The sequence below is a fragment of the Babylonia areolata genome, chromosome 22 (genome assembly GCF_041734735.1).
Source record: "Babylonia areolata isolate BAREFJ2019XMU chromosome 22, ASM4173473v1, whole genome shotgun sequence".
In the NCBI taxonomy this organism is placed as follows: domain Eukaryota; kingdom Metazoa; phylum Mollusca; class Gastropoda; order Neogastropoda; family Buccinidae; genus Babylonia; species Babylonia areolata.
In genome coordinates, this window is record NC_134897.1 from 41,822,632 (window position 1) to 41,837,631 (window position 15,000).

At 43.3% G+C, this 15,000-nt stretch overlaps 1 protein-coding gene across 1 annotated transcript in view; it reads right to left on the reverse strand.

Moving 5' to 3' along the window:
* Positions 1–15,000, reverse strand: part of LOC143297198 (uncharacterized) — a 60,260-nt gene that overhangs the window by 42,613 nt on the left and 2,647 nt on the right. Inside the window, 7 exon segments of the mRNA XM_076609404.1 lie at positions 725–848; positions 2,663–2,796; positions 3,531–3,678; positions 4,191–4,324; positions 6,704–6,854; positions 7,639–7,778; positions 13,593–13,752. Coding sequence (XP_076465519.1) covers positions 725–848; positions 2,663–2,796; positions 3,531–3,678; positions 4,191–4,324; positions 6,704–6,854; positions 7,639–7,778; positions 13,593–13,752 — 991 coding nt within the window.

A 15,000-nucleotide genomic window follows, 5' to 3' on the forward strand; every position in this document is an offset into this window, starting at 1 on the left:
TTAGGACAGTCGGCACTGGGATAGTTTCCAAAGGCCGACTAGCCCCCAAGGCTGTAGCACTAAGAGCCAGTGCAATCTTGCCTCCTAGTTTGAGAGTCATAGTCCTTCACAAAAGACAAAACTGTAAATGACCTCCCATTGTAATGTAGAAACCACTGATCATGCAGCTCTCACTTTGCAGGTGGCCCAAACGCAAGCTTATGTCAGTCGATCTGTGATGTAAGCTCCTCCCAGATGGTATTATCATTATAATCATCATCATAGATTTGTATTTGTATTTTTGTATTTCTTTTTATCACAACAGATTTCTCTGTGTGAAATTCGGGCTGCTCTCCCCAGGGAGAGCACGTCACTATACTACAGTGCCACCCATTTTTTTTGTATTTTTCCTGCGTGCAGTTTTATTTGTTTTTCCTATTGACGTGGATTTTTCTACAGAATTTTGCCAGGAACAACCCTTTTGTTGCCGTGGGTTCTTTTACGTGCGCTAAGTGCGTCCTGCACACTGAACCTCCGTTTATCGTCTCATCCGAATGACTAGCGTCCAGACCACCACTTAAGGTCTAGTGGAGGGGGAGAAAATATCGGCGGCTGAGCCGTGATTCGAACCAGCGTGCTCAGATTCTCTCGCTTCCTAGGCAGACGCGTTACCTCTAGGCCATCACTCCACTCCATCATCATCATCATCATCATCGTCATTATATACGATTACCGTCAGCCTTACCTTCCACTTGATGATGCTGTCTTTCTCCCTCATTGCCCTCCTGGCCGTCCCCAGGCATTCAGGGACGGGATGCTGAAGAAGTGCCTTGATCATGTCCACCCACAGTCGCACGTGGCCCTCCGACCTGGTTACCATGGGAACAGAATGCTTGCTAGCAAGGGGGTGGATGGGAGGAGGAGTGAATGGCGGAGCAGGAAATTTCCTTTTTCAAGCAGTCTCTAAAGAATAAAGGCACTCGATTCCCTGTCTTTATTTGATGGATCAACGTCTATTTCTTCTAAGCGTTTTTTTGTTTTGTTTTCTTTTGTTTGCTTGCTTTTTGTTTTATTGTTTTTTTGTGTGTGTTTTTTTTCTGTGTGTGTGTGTGTGTGTGTGTGTGTGTGTGTGTTGTTGTTGTTGTTGTTGTTGTTGTTGTTGTTGTCTTCAGTTTAACGTCTTTCCACTTGAAGTAGTGATAGTTGTAATAGTATTGTTATTGATAGTAGTATAGATATTAGTAGTATAGATATTAGTGCTATTGTTATTGTTAGAAATAGTATTGTATCATCAATCAGTTGTATTTGTTGTGGTGATGATCATGATTATTATCAAATATAGAAGACTATCTTGAATAAAGGCACTCGATTCCCTATCTTTATTTGATGGATCAACGTCTATTTCTTCTAAGCGTTTTTTGTTTGTTTGCTTGCTTGCTTTTTGTTTTATTGTGGTTTTTTGTGTGGGTTTTTTTTTATCTGTGTGTGTGTGTGTGTGTGTGTGCGTGTGCGTTTGTGTGTGTGTGTGTGTGTGTGTGTGTGTGTGTGTGTGTGTGTGTGTGTGTGTGTGTGCGCGTGCGTATGTGCGTGTGCGTTTATGTGTGTGTGTGTGTGTGTGTCTGTGCGTGCATGCATGCATGCATGTATGTGTGTATGTGTGTGCATGTGCTTTCTGTCTGATGAGTTATTGTAAAGCAGTTTGAGAGGTTTGAAAGCAGTATATAAATGCACTATAATTATAAAAAGGATGTGGAGGATAAGCAAATGGCAGAACAATAAATGATGCCACACACACACAAAAAAAACCAACATCTAATACCACTCACAGTGAAAAAACGTTCAAGAATGAGCACACACACACACACACACACACACACACAATGATAATAACAACAACAATAATAATAATAGTAGTGGAGTGATGGCCTAGAGGTAACGCGTCCGCCTAGGAAGCGAGAGAATCTGAGCACGCTGGTTCGAATCACGGCTCAGCCGCCGATATTTTCTCCCCCTCCACAAGAGCTTGAGTGGTGGTCTGGACGCTAGTAATTCGGATGGACGATAAATGGAGGTCCCGTGTGCAGCACGCACTTAGCGCACGAAAAAGAACCCACAGCAACAAAAGGGTTGTTCCTGACAAAATTCTGTAGAAAAATCCACTTTGATAGGAAAAACAAATAAAACTGCACGCAGAAAAAAAGGGTGGCGCTGTAGTGTAGCGACGTGCTCTCCCTGGGGAGAGCAGCCCGAATTTCACACAGAGAAATCTGTTGTGATAAAAAGAAATACAAATACAAATAATAATAATAATAATAATAATATTCATAAAGCGCTAAATCTTGTGCAGAGTCAGTCAGTCACCAGTCATTCACACGCATACGCAACTCTAAAACTGGAGAAACTGAAGACAAGGAAGAGGCAGGGAAGGGAGACTATCTTGGGAAGAGGTGAGTTTTAAAGCCAGACTTGAAAGAGCTGAGTGCGGACACCTGACAAAGCGAAAGAGGAAGTTCAAGGTCCCCAGAAAAAGAAAGAATGGTGGCCAACAGTGGAGTGTTTAAATCTTGGCATGCGTAAACACCACCCCCCACCCACCTCCACCCCCATACACACACACACACACACACACACACACATGTAACAAACAAAGACACATACACAGCACAAACCCACACATACTCACTTGCCCATAGCGTTGTTCAAGCATTCATACATGACAGGCTGCACAAACTTCAAGGTGAGGTACACCTTGTCATCCACGTGATTCAGGAAGTGCAGAAACTTGGTCATCAGGCCTTCGTACAGCTTTGAGTCGCCCTGCCACACACACACTGCGTGATTTGATAATGATCATGATCATCACCACAACAAATACAACAAATTGATGATACAATAACAGTTCTAACAATAACAATAGTACTAATATCTATACTACTATCGATAACAATACTATTACAACTATCACTACTTTTCAATTAAGAAGGAAATAATAACAATAACAATGATAATAATAATAATAATAATAGTGATATTTACAAAATTTGAAATAATATAAAAATAATCATAAAAAATAAAGAAGAAGAAGAAGAAACTTGACTGAACTAGGCGCACAGTTCCTTTGTCTCCCGAGACAGATGGACGCCAACAACGACAACAACAATAATAGCGAAAATGACTATAATAATCATAATAATAAAGAAGAAGAAGATATGATGATGATGATGATGATGATTCTTCTTCTTCTTCTTCTTATTATTATTATTATTATCATTATCATTATCATTATAAGTAGCAGTAGTAGTAGTAGTAGTAGTTATTGTAGCAGTAGCAGTAGTAGTAGTAGTCGTAGTTGTAGTACTATCAGCCACACAACTTGGCACATATATACATTAGGCAAAACAAACAGGAATGAAGTGATTTTCATACAACCTCCTAGGTGTAGGTGAACATTTAAAAAAAAAAAAAAAAACATAAATAAAAAAGAAAAAGAAAAAAAAAGAACGGAATACAACAAGCGGCAGGTCATTATCATTTAAAGGAAACTCTCTGACCTTCACGTCCTTCTCCTCGACGTCTCTGAAGAAGTAGCCCATGGCTTCAAAGTGCCGGTGTGTCCCCTGGCAGCCCGCCTTCTGCACCGTCAGCGCCAGAGCAAGGTCCATGATGCCTTCGTACATCGAGCCAAGCAGTTTCTCCTCGCTGATTGAGAATAACAGGGGTGGGGGGGGGGGGGGGGGGGGGGGGGGTAGTTGGGGATTGGTGAGCTTGATTATTAATCAACCCTCTTGTGTTCATATATCTCACAGAGAAATCTCTTTTCTGAGTGTTTGCCTGTGGTCGGAGTGAATGCAAAAGGGGGTTAAGGTGTGAAAACGATCATTATCAGGGTTGCGTGCTGGGTCGGTTACTTTAAAACTTGTGCGTATGTTGTGAATAGTGAGAGTTGCATGCATACACACACATACATACATATATACATGTGAACGCATGCACAAGGCCATACATGGTAACGTATGAACACATACACACACACACAAAAACATGGGTCCATGCTCCCCTATTCATCCTCTTGCACACACACACACACACACACACACACACACCACACACACACACACACAACACACACCACTCACACACACACACATCCCCCCCCCCACACACACACCACCACCCCACCCCCCTCCACACACACACACACAAATACAGACCTGACCACTTTCAGCAGTTCCTCCATGACATCTTTTATCTCTTTGCCCACGTCCTCTGACTGTGGGAAGCCCGGTGCCAACACCAGCTTGCTCAGTACCGCCCACTGTTCTTGAAGAAGGGAGACGGGCTGGCCCTGATAACACACATCATCATCGTCGTCATCATCAGCAGCAGCATGGAGTGTGTCACGTCCATCCCCATCACCATGTTCATCGTCATGTTCGTCATCGTCATCATCATCATCATTGTTGTGTTCATCATCATCATCATCATCATCATCATCATCATCATCATGTTCATGTTCATCGTCGTCATCATCATGTTCATCATTGTGTTTTTCATGTTCATCATGTTCATTACCATGAACACCACCAAAACCATCACCATCATCATCATGGTGTTTGTCACGTTCATCATGTTCATCTTCATTGTTATGTTCGTGTTCATCATCATCATCATCATCATCATCATCATCATCATCGTGTTTGTCATGTTTATCAAGTTCATCTTCATCGTTATGTTCATCATCATCATGGTGTTTGTCATGTTCATCTTCATCGTTATGTTCACCACCACCACCATCATCATCATCATCATGGTGTTTGTCATGTTCATCATGTTCATCTTCATCATTATGATCATCATCATCATCATCATCATCATCATCATGGTGTTTGTCATGTTCATCATGTTCATCATCATCATCATGGTGTTTGTCATGTTCATCATGTTCATCTTCATCATTATGATCATCTTCTTCATCATCATCATCATCATCATGGTGTTTGTCATGTTCATCATGTTCATCTTCATCGTTATGTTCATCATCATCATCATCACCATCATCATGGCATTTGCCATGTTCATCATGTTCATCTTCATCGTTATTTTCATCATCATCATCTTCACCATCATCATCATCATCATCATGGTGTTTGCCATGTTCATTACCATCAACATGTTCATCATCAAGTTTGTCGTCATCATCAGAATCATTGTTGTGTTCAAAACCATCATCATCAGCATCGTCATCCTTATACTCCTCATGGTGGTTGACTTGTTTGTGTTCACAGCCATCACCATGTTCATCATCACGTTCATCATCATCATTGTTGTTGTGTTCATCATCATCATCATCCTCATCATCATCGTATTGTCATCATCATCATCAATGTTATGCATAACATCATATTCATCATTATCATCATCGTTGCTAAGTTCATCATTATGTTCATCATCATCATCACTGTTGTTATGTTCATCATTATGTTCATCATTATCATCGTCATTGTCTTGTTCATCATCATCATCATCACCATCATTGTTGTGCTCATCATCATCATGTCGGTCATCATCATAGTCACTGTCTTCACCATCATGTTCATCATTATCACTACTGTGTTCACCATCCTCATCATGTTTATTAACATCATCATTGTTGTCCTCGAATATCATCATCAAGTTCATCATCATCATCGTCAAGTTCATCATCATCATGTTCAGCACTATCAATGTATTCAACACCATAATCATGTTCCTCAGCGGCAGCACTGTTGCTTGCCTTCAGGATCATAATCGTGATGAATAACAAGCACAAGGAATTGGTTTCTCGCGCAGCCGTTTACAACAAAAGACAACAGAATTCCTGGTACCAACACAACAAACACATTCAACATGAAACTACAGAGTGAAAAAAAAAAAAAAAAAAAAAAACATGGAGAAACAAAATTTTCACAATATTTCCAAAACAATGTTTTTAGGATTAAAAAAAAAAAAAAAAAAAAAATTTGTTAAAAAGACAAAACTTTTCACAATAAAAACCAGGAAGAAAATGAAGGAAATCATGAGATGGATTCTCCAGAGGGAGGGAGAGGGAGGCGGAGGGGGAGAAGAATAAAAGACAGAAAAGAACGGAATAGAATAGAACAAAATCAGAACGGAATTTATTCAGTTCAGCCAGAGCCGAATGTGAAGAGATGTGAACAGGAATCATATTTTGGAGATACCATAGCATGCATGATAACAGAGAGGTGGGGGGGGGGGGAAGTTGGAAGAATTAATTTGTCCTCTTCAAGCACTCAAAACACTTTCAGCTCATTCGAATACTCATCAACAAATAACAAAAAGTGAAATGAAAAACAAACGAGCTACTGACACAACCTCTTCTGATCACTATGCACACATCAATCATCAATGCAAAAGTGAAACAATTCAGGCAAGAAGAATATTACTTTTACAAACACAAGTGAAATGAAAAATAAATAACCTGTGCACCATTCCTTTGGATACTACATCCATTTCAACCATCACATAAAAGAGAAACATTCAGTAAGAATAAACTGAATTAAATTTTCTTTAATGAGGGATGTAAAGTAAGCAAAGATATGTTGTTGTTTTTTAACATTGTGCGATTTGGGTAACAACAACAACAACAACAAACCCAAAATAACACAGAGAGAGAAAGAAAGAAAGAAAGACTGATATCCCAGACACTCCTTCAAACAAGACTGACCTTGAAGATGTTGCGGTCAAACTTGCGATTGATGGTGTCGGCAGCATCGCGCATGGTTTTGAACGTGTCCCTGTCCCTGTCTACAAAGGCCGTGCTGAAGAACGTGTACAGCTGAATAAACTCCAGGCGGGCCTCATGGAACTGCTCCTCGCTGCATGTGCATACACACGCACACACACACACACACACATACACACACACACACACACACACACACACACACACATGCACTCTCTCTCTCACTCACACACACACACACACACACACAAACATGTGTACAAATGTACATAAATGTACACAACTACAAACACAGATTTTACTCACATACACACCTACATTGATGAAAATGCATTAAAGATCACACACACACACACACACACACACACACACACACACACACACACACACACATGCCCATATCTACACAAACATGCGCACAAATTTCACTTGTATACACACCTACATTAATGAAAATACATTAAAGAACACACACACACACACACACACACACACACTCACACTCGCCCTACAAACACATTCACACACATGCTATTTCCCATGCTCAAAAACCCACACAAATTTAACATTAACACGCACACACATCATATAATTCTAATGGTATAGCACAAGCACATTCACTCACTCGTGCTAAATACCACATAGAATGTAAATATGAACTAAAAAGCTACTGAATAAATAAAATACTGAAAAAAAATAATTAATGCTCAAAATCATTCCAAGACATACAATTCTATATATACCAATAAAAAGCATGATAAATCACACAATTAATTTTTATCTGAAGAATACTCATACTGGTCAATCAGGAAAGTAAACACAGTGCAAAAAAAAAAAAAAAGTTTACATTAACTACAATGAATGATACATCTCTACACATGTATGACACAAAAATTAACACCAGCAGAAAAACTTACCTCAGTCCATCAGACACGAAACACGTCCAGAATCGATCGAAGTCATTCGAAAAGTATGAACTGCATTCCATGCCTGGATCCGGCTTATAATCTTTCTTGAGAGAAAGTACAATTTTCTTCAGTCTCTCTCCCTTTAGACTCTGAAAACAGGAAACAGAGACAATAACCCTTTTTTTCTGGTTTTTGTTGTTGTTGTTGTTGTTGTTTTTTCTCACCATACAGACAGTCATACTCTTGGGCATATGCATACTGGGTTTGTTCCTTTATCCATAACCCACTGAACATTGACATGGATCAGAGGATCTCTGACATGCATATTTGATCTTTTTGTATGTGTATACACACAAAGGAATTTAAGGTAGTAGCTGCTCTGCACAATATTGACCTGGGAGATATCACAAAAATGTCCACAAAAATGTCCACCCTCTTAACTCTTTCACTGCCATAGCTGACCAGACAGTTCACCACCATTGGCGACTTGAGAGAACACTGACGGGCGCAATAGCCGAGTGGTTAAAGCGTTGGACTGTCAATCTGAGGGTCCCGGGTTCGAATCACGGTGACGGCGCCTAGTGGGTAAAGGGTAGAGATTTTTACGATCTCCAAGGTCAACATATGTACAGACCTGCTAGTGCCTGAACCCCCTTCGTGTGTATATGCAAGCAGAAGATCAAATACGCACGTTAAAGATCCTGTAATCCATGTCAGCATTTGGTGGGTTATGGAAACAAGAACATACCCAGCATGCACACCACCGAAAACGGAGTATGGCTGCCTACATGGCAGGGTAAAAACGGTCATACACGTAAACGCCCACTCGTGTGCATACGAGTGAACGCAGAAGAAGAAGAAGAAGAAGAAGAGAGAGAACACTAAGGGGTCATGCTAAACAAACCGTTTTTCACATTGTAACACAGCATAAACAGCTGCAACCATCTTTCCTGTGCAATACAAAATTGACAAACTTTCCCCCTCTGACCGAGTTCCACTGTGTGTTTTGACATGAACAAAATTGTGTGACTGAGTGTGTCAAGTCTTTTCACGACGACATCTTCATGACCGGTCAGAGTTTGGGCGGACAGTGTTCTGGGGTTGCTGCAGATGATATTTAATGAGTGTGACAGAGAAGGGCCAGATTAAAGTATTGTAGATGATTCATCTGAACAACACAGTGTAAAAATTCAAACAACTGATTCTGAGTGGGTGACTGTGGGCTTGCAAGTGGCACTTGTTTGTCACTGACAGGTTTGTATTTCTTTTCTGTATGTCTTTTTTTTTTTTTTTCTTTTTTTTTCTTTTTTTGTTGCAGCTGAAGTTCACAAATAATGATTTCAGTGATTTGAATAACAAATGATCTAACCACACATTAAATTCAAAATTGATAATACTTAATATTTTATGAGCTGCAAGTCTTTAAGACACCTACTGTCAATTCCATAGAAATGCCCCCCAAAATATTTGGCACTGGGGAGGGTTGTTTCAAACAGAAATTTGGTTGTGAAAGAATTAACCTACTCCAGTGCCACAGCCAGATTTGAACTCCACACCTTCAGGGTGAAAATCCATCATTCCAACCACACTGCTGCTGCACCATAATTCATTTTAAGTTTACTCAAAATGATGTCAAGTCCTAAGCCAACTGCACCTTCCTTTCTCCATGCAGTATGGAGATAGGTGTAATAGATTATGAAAATAGAAACGTTATCCTGTGTCATGTTTCATACTGTAATCAATGTTTAGCCTTCTCCAACACAAAGGACACCCGAAATTGCATAGGCATCCAATCCCAGAGAAACATGGTAAGAAAAACTAACATTTAGATCACTGCATTTCAAAAACATTCCCTTTTTACAAACTCTGTGGTCCAAACAAATGCTCATCTCCATACCCCCCAGTTGGCTAACCGCGGTCAACGGGCATCTCCAAACGCGGTCGAACAACAATAGAGAAGAAAAGGCCGGCACCTGCCTCACAATTAGGTGCAAAAGGACTAAAGGTAGCATGCTGGAACATCCGAACCATGCGTGACTCTGCAGACAGCAACCACCCAGAAAGGCGTTCCGCTCTAGTCGCACACAAACTTCAGAGACTGAACATTGACATTGCTGCCGTCAGCGAAGTCCGCTTTGCAGGGGAAGGCAGCCTCCAGGAACACGGCGCTGGGTACACCCTCTACTGGTCAGGCAAGCCAGAGACCGAGAGACGCCTTTATGGCGTAGGCTTTATGGTCAGGAACACCATTGCCTCCAAGCTTGAAAACCTGCCAACAGGACACTCAGACCGAATTATGTCCATGCGCCTCCCACTACGGAACAAACAGCATGCCACTCTGTTCAGCGTGTACGCTCCAACCCTCCAAGCGGACCCCACAGAAAAGGTCAAGTTTTACACTGATCTGCGCAACCTCGTTCAGAACACCCCTGCTGACGACAAGGTCATCATCCTTGGCGACTTCAATGCCAGAGTTGGCCAAGATTCAGAAGCCTGGAAAGGAGTCCTTGGCAAGCATGGCGTTGGTAATTGCAACGACAATGGGCACCTTCTTCTCGAGTTCTGTGCAGAGCAGCAGTTTACCATCACCAACACCATTTTCCAGCAGAAGGACAGCCTGAAGACAACGTGGATGCGTCCTCGGTCCAAACATTGGCACCTCATTGATTACATCTTGATGCGCCAGAGAGACGTACGAGACGTCCTACACACCCGAGTGATGCCCAGCGCGGAGTGTCATACTGACCACCGCCTCGTCCGCAGCAAGCTCAGGCTCCACTTCAAGCCCAAACCAAAGAAAGGAGGAGCTCCTAGGAAGAAATTTCAGGTCGGCAACTTTCAGTCAGCTGAAGTGAAAGCTGAATTCCAGGCGAAGCTTCAGGACAAACTTGAAGACCCCAGTTGCCCCACAGACCCCTCTCCAGAATCACTATGGGCACAGCTGAAATCAGCCATCCTGCAGTCCTCTGAAGAAGTCCTAGGGTTCTCGTCGAAAAAGAACAAGGACTGGTTTGACGAAAACAACCAGGAGATCCAAGAATTGCTGGCGAAGAAGAGATCAGCCCACCAGGCTCACCTTGCACAACCGTCTTGTCCGGTGAAGAAAGCAACCTTCCGGCTCATATGCAGCAACCTCCAGCGCAAGCTTCGTGAGATTCAAAATGGGTGGTGGACCAACCTGGCAGAGAGGGCCCAGCTTTGTGCAGACACTGGTGACTACCGGGGCTTATACGAAGCCTTGAAGGCGGTGTACGGTCCCTCATACCAGGTCCAGAGTCCTTTGCGCAGCGCAGACGGCCAGGCGCTCTTCACAGACAAGATGTCGATCCTGAACAGGTGGTCGGAACACTTCCAGGCCCTCTTCAGCGCCAACCGCACGGTTCAAGACTCGGCAATTCTCCGCATCCCACAACAGCCAGTGAAATTACAACTGGACGAGCTACCAACCCTAGAAGAGACTGTCAAGGCCATTGAACAGCTGAAATGTGGCAAGGCAGCAGGGGTTGACGGAATTCCGCCGGAGGCGTGGAAGAATGGAGGCCCAGCACTACACTCCAAACTCCACAACCTCTTTGTCTGCTGCTGGGAGCAAGGCAAACTACCACAGGACCTCCGTGACGCAGTCATCATCACCCTGTATAAAAACAAGGGAGAAAAGTCGGACTGCTCCAACTACAGGGGGATAACTCTGCTCTCCATCGCAGGCAAGATCCTCGCCAGAGTCCTCCTAAATCGGCTGGTGCCTACTATCGCCGAAGAACATCTCCCAGAGAGTCAGTGTGGCTTTAGAGCCAACAGAGGCACCACTGACATGGTCTTCGCTCTCAGACAGCTACAAGAAAAATGTCGGGAACAGAACAAAGGACTGTATGCGACATTCGTCGATCTCACGAAAGCTTTCGACACCGTGAGCAGAAAAGGTCTGTGGGAGATCATGAAACGTCTAGGATGCCCCCCAAAATTCCTCAGCATGGTCATCCAACTACATGAGGAACAGCGTGGACAGGTCAGACACAGCAACGACCTTTCGGAGCCCTTCCCAATTGGAAATGGAGTGAAACAAGGTTGTGTCCTCGCGCCGACCCTCTTCACGATCTTCTTCAGCATGATGCTCCAACAGGCCACTGAAGATCTTGGCGACGACGACGGTATCTTCATCAGATACCGCACTGATGGCAGCCTATTCAACCTGAGGCGGCTACAGGCCCACACCAAGACACTGGAGCAACTCATCAGAGAGCTTCTGTTTGCCGACGATGCTGCCCTCGTCGCCCATACAGAAGCGGCCCTGCAGCGTATAACGTCCTGCTTCGCAGAGGCTGCGCAGCTCTTCGGCCTAGAAGTCAGTCTGAAAAAGACGGAAGTTCTCCACCAGCCTGCCCCACGGGAAGAATTCCACGCTCCTCACATCAACATCGGTGAGACAGAGCTGAAGTCGGTCCACCAGTTCAGCTACCTAGGCTGCACCATCTCGTCTGACGCCAAGATCGACAAGGAGATCGACAACAGACTTGCAAAGGCAAACAGCGCATTCGGCAGGCTGTACAAGAGAGTGTGGAACAACAAACACCTGAAGAAAGACACAAAGATCAGCGTGTACAGAGCTGTTGTACTGCCCACCCTGTTGTATGGCTCCGAAACCTGGGTCACCTACCGGCACCACATACGACTGCTTGATCGCTTCCACCAGCGCTGCCTTCGCACCATCCTCAGCATCCACTGGAGTGACTACATCACAAATGTCGAGGTCCTGGAGCAGGCAAAGACTATCAGCATCGAGGCAGTACTGCTAAAGACCCAGCTACGTTGGGCAGGGCACGTGTCCAGGATGGAAGACCACCGCCTGCCCAAGATCGCGCTGTATGGCGAACTGTCCACTGGCCACCGTGACAGAGGAGCACCCAAGAAGAGATACAAAGACTCCTTGAAGAAAGCTCTCGGTGCCTGTCACATTGACCATCGCCAGTGGTCCACAGCAGCCGCTGATCGAGAGACCTGGCGACGCACCATCCACCAAGCTGTCTCCTCCTTCGAAAACAACCGCAGGGCCAGCCTTGAGGACAAACGCAGAAGGAGGAAGAACCACGACGCTGCAGCCGCGAACCCAGACCAGACTTTCCCTTGCAACCGCTGTGGCCGACTCTGCTTTTCCCGCATTGGCCTTGTCAGCCATGAGCGTGCCTGCATCAGACGTGGACAACGCCCTTCCTAGATCTTCGTCAGCGAAGCCAGGCCATGAATGAATGAAAAATGATGAAAAAAAACTGCCAGGAAAAGGACAGAAGAAAGTCCATGGTGTTTCAAATCATAAATCAATATCCAAAACAATCAGCCAAAAACGAACGGCGAACTATCTGAAGATATAACACTCTAGATAAAATGTGTGAAGTTTCAGCCTGCCAGAGTTATTTCCCTTATTTTGATGACTTTGTCAGTGACATCACTTTGATCATGTATACTGTGGCCTTGGCAGTCGTGGGGTTTTAAACAAAGGAGTCTTTTTTCATTTTTTTCATTTTCTAAAGGCAAAAAACTAACAAATGAATGGATTAAAATAAATAAATGAATAAGAATAATAACTGTATCATTACATTATCATTATTATCATTAGAATTAGTAATGATAACAATCATCATCATAATAGTAATGCACACACAGGCTAACACTTTCATGACAGGGGGCTTGTGGCATTTAATATAAAAATCTAAAGTATTTTTCAAAAAGCATTAAAATTCAAGTAAGACATATCACGCACATATGAATGTGTGCATTCACAAACACACCAGCGAACACAGCCAACAGAAGTTCAAGAAGTCCATTATATCATCAATGATGATGCAGGCAGAATGGAAAAACTGAGTTTTGAGAGATTTTTTTTCAATTTAAACTGAACTGAACTGAGGAATCAAGGAGACGTTCATAAAGACATCATACAACATCAGCCCATGACATGAAGCACAAACCTGGAAGAACTCTTCAAACTCCACATCGCTGTCGCTCATCAGCATTTTGATGTATTCTGTGTGGCTGGAGAGAGGGCCAATCTGAACCATCTGAAGAATAAACCCCAGGTACATTTCGTTGACGTCAACAGCCTTGGCTTTTCCTTCTTTGCATAGGTCACTGCAAGTGCACAAGCGTACACACACACACACACACACATGCACATACACGCACACACGCGCACGCACACACACACACACACGCACACACACATGAATGAAATAATATACCATCACTTTCAGCCAGTCAGTATTAACACATCATTAGTGATCAGCACTCTGTGACAAATGCATAGACAAAATCTGCCCCATTTTATCCATGCGACTGCCTCTGGACACCTCTACGCCCCATCGGTCTCACTCTTTACAGTCAGCTTCATCAGACCTGCTGTGTTTCTGTGTCCCCAGTTCTCAGGCACAGCCACTGCTCCTCCCTCCTCCGTTTCTGGACAAGTTATATAACAGTGTATTTGGTTTTGAACAATCTCCCTCATTCGCCTCATCAAATCCATGCACTCAGTTCTTTCAAGTCTGACCTTACAACCTAACAGTGTATTTGCTTTTGAACAATCTCCCTCATTCGCCTCATCAAATCCATGCACTCAGCTCTTTCAAGTCTGACCTTACAACCTACCCCCCTTTTCCAAAACAGCCATTCCCTCTTTCCGTCCATAGTTTCTCTAGCCCTCTGACTACCAAGACAACTTAATTCTTTCACCAAGTAGTTTCTCTAGCCCTCTAACTACCAAGACAACTTAAATCTTTCACCAAGTAGTTTCTCTAGCCCTCTAACTACCAAGACAACTCAACTCTTTCACCACATAGTTTCTCTAGCCCTCTAACTACCAAGACAACATAACTCTTTCACCACAAAGTTTCTCTAGCCCTCTGACTACCAAGACAACTTTAACTCTTTCACCACGTAGTTTCTCTAGCCCTGTAACTACCAAGACAACTTAACTCTTTCACCACGTAGTTTCTCTAGCCCTCTGACTACCAAAACAACTTAACTCTTTCACCACGTAGTTTCTTTAGCCCTCTGACTACCAAGACAACTTAACTCTTTCACCACGTAGTTTCTCTAGCCCTCTGACTACCAAGACAACTTAACTCTTTCACCACGTAGTTTCTCTAGTCCTCTAACTACCAAGACAACTTAACTCTTTCACCACGTAGTTTCTCTAGCCCTCTGACTACCAAGACAACTTAACTCTTTCACCACGTAGTTTCTCTAGTCCTCTAACTACCAAGACAACTTAACTCTTTCACCACAAAGTTTCTCTAGCCCTCTAACTACCAAAACAACTTTAACTCTTTCACCACAAAGTTTCTGTGTGAAAAACACTCTGCATACCCAAATATTGTAGAT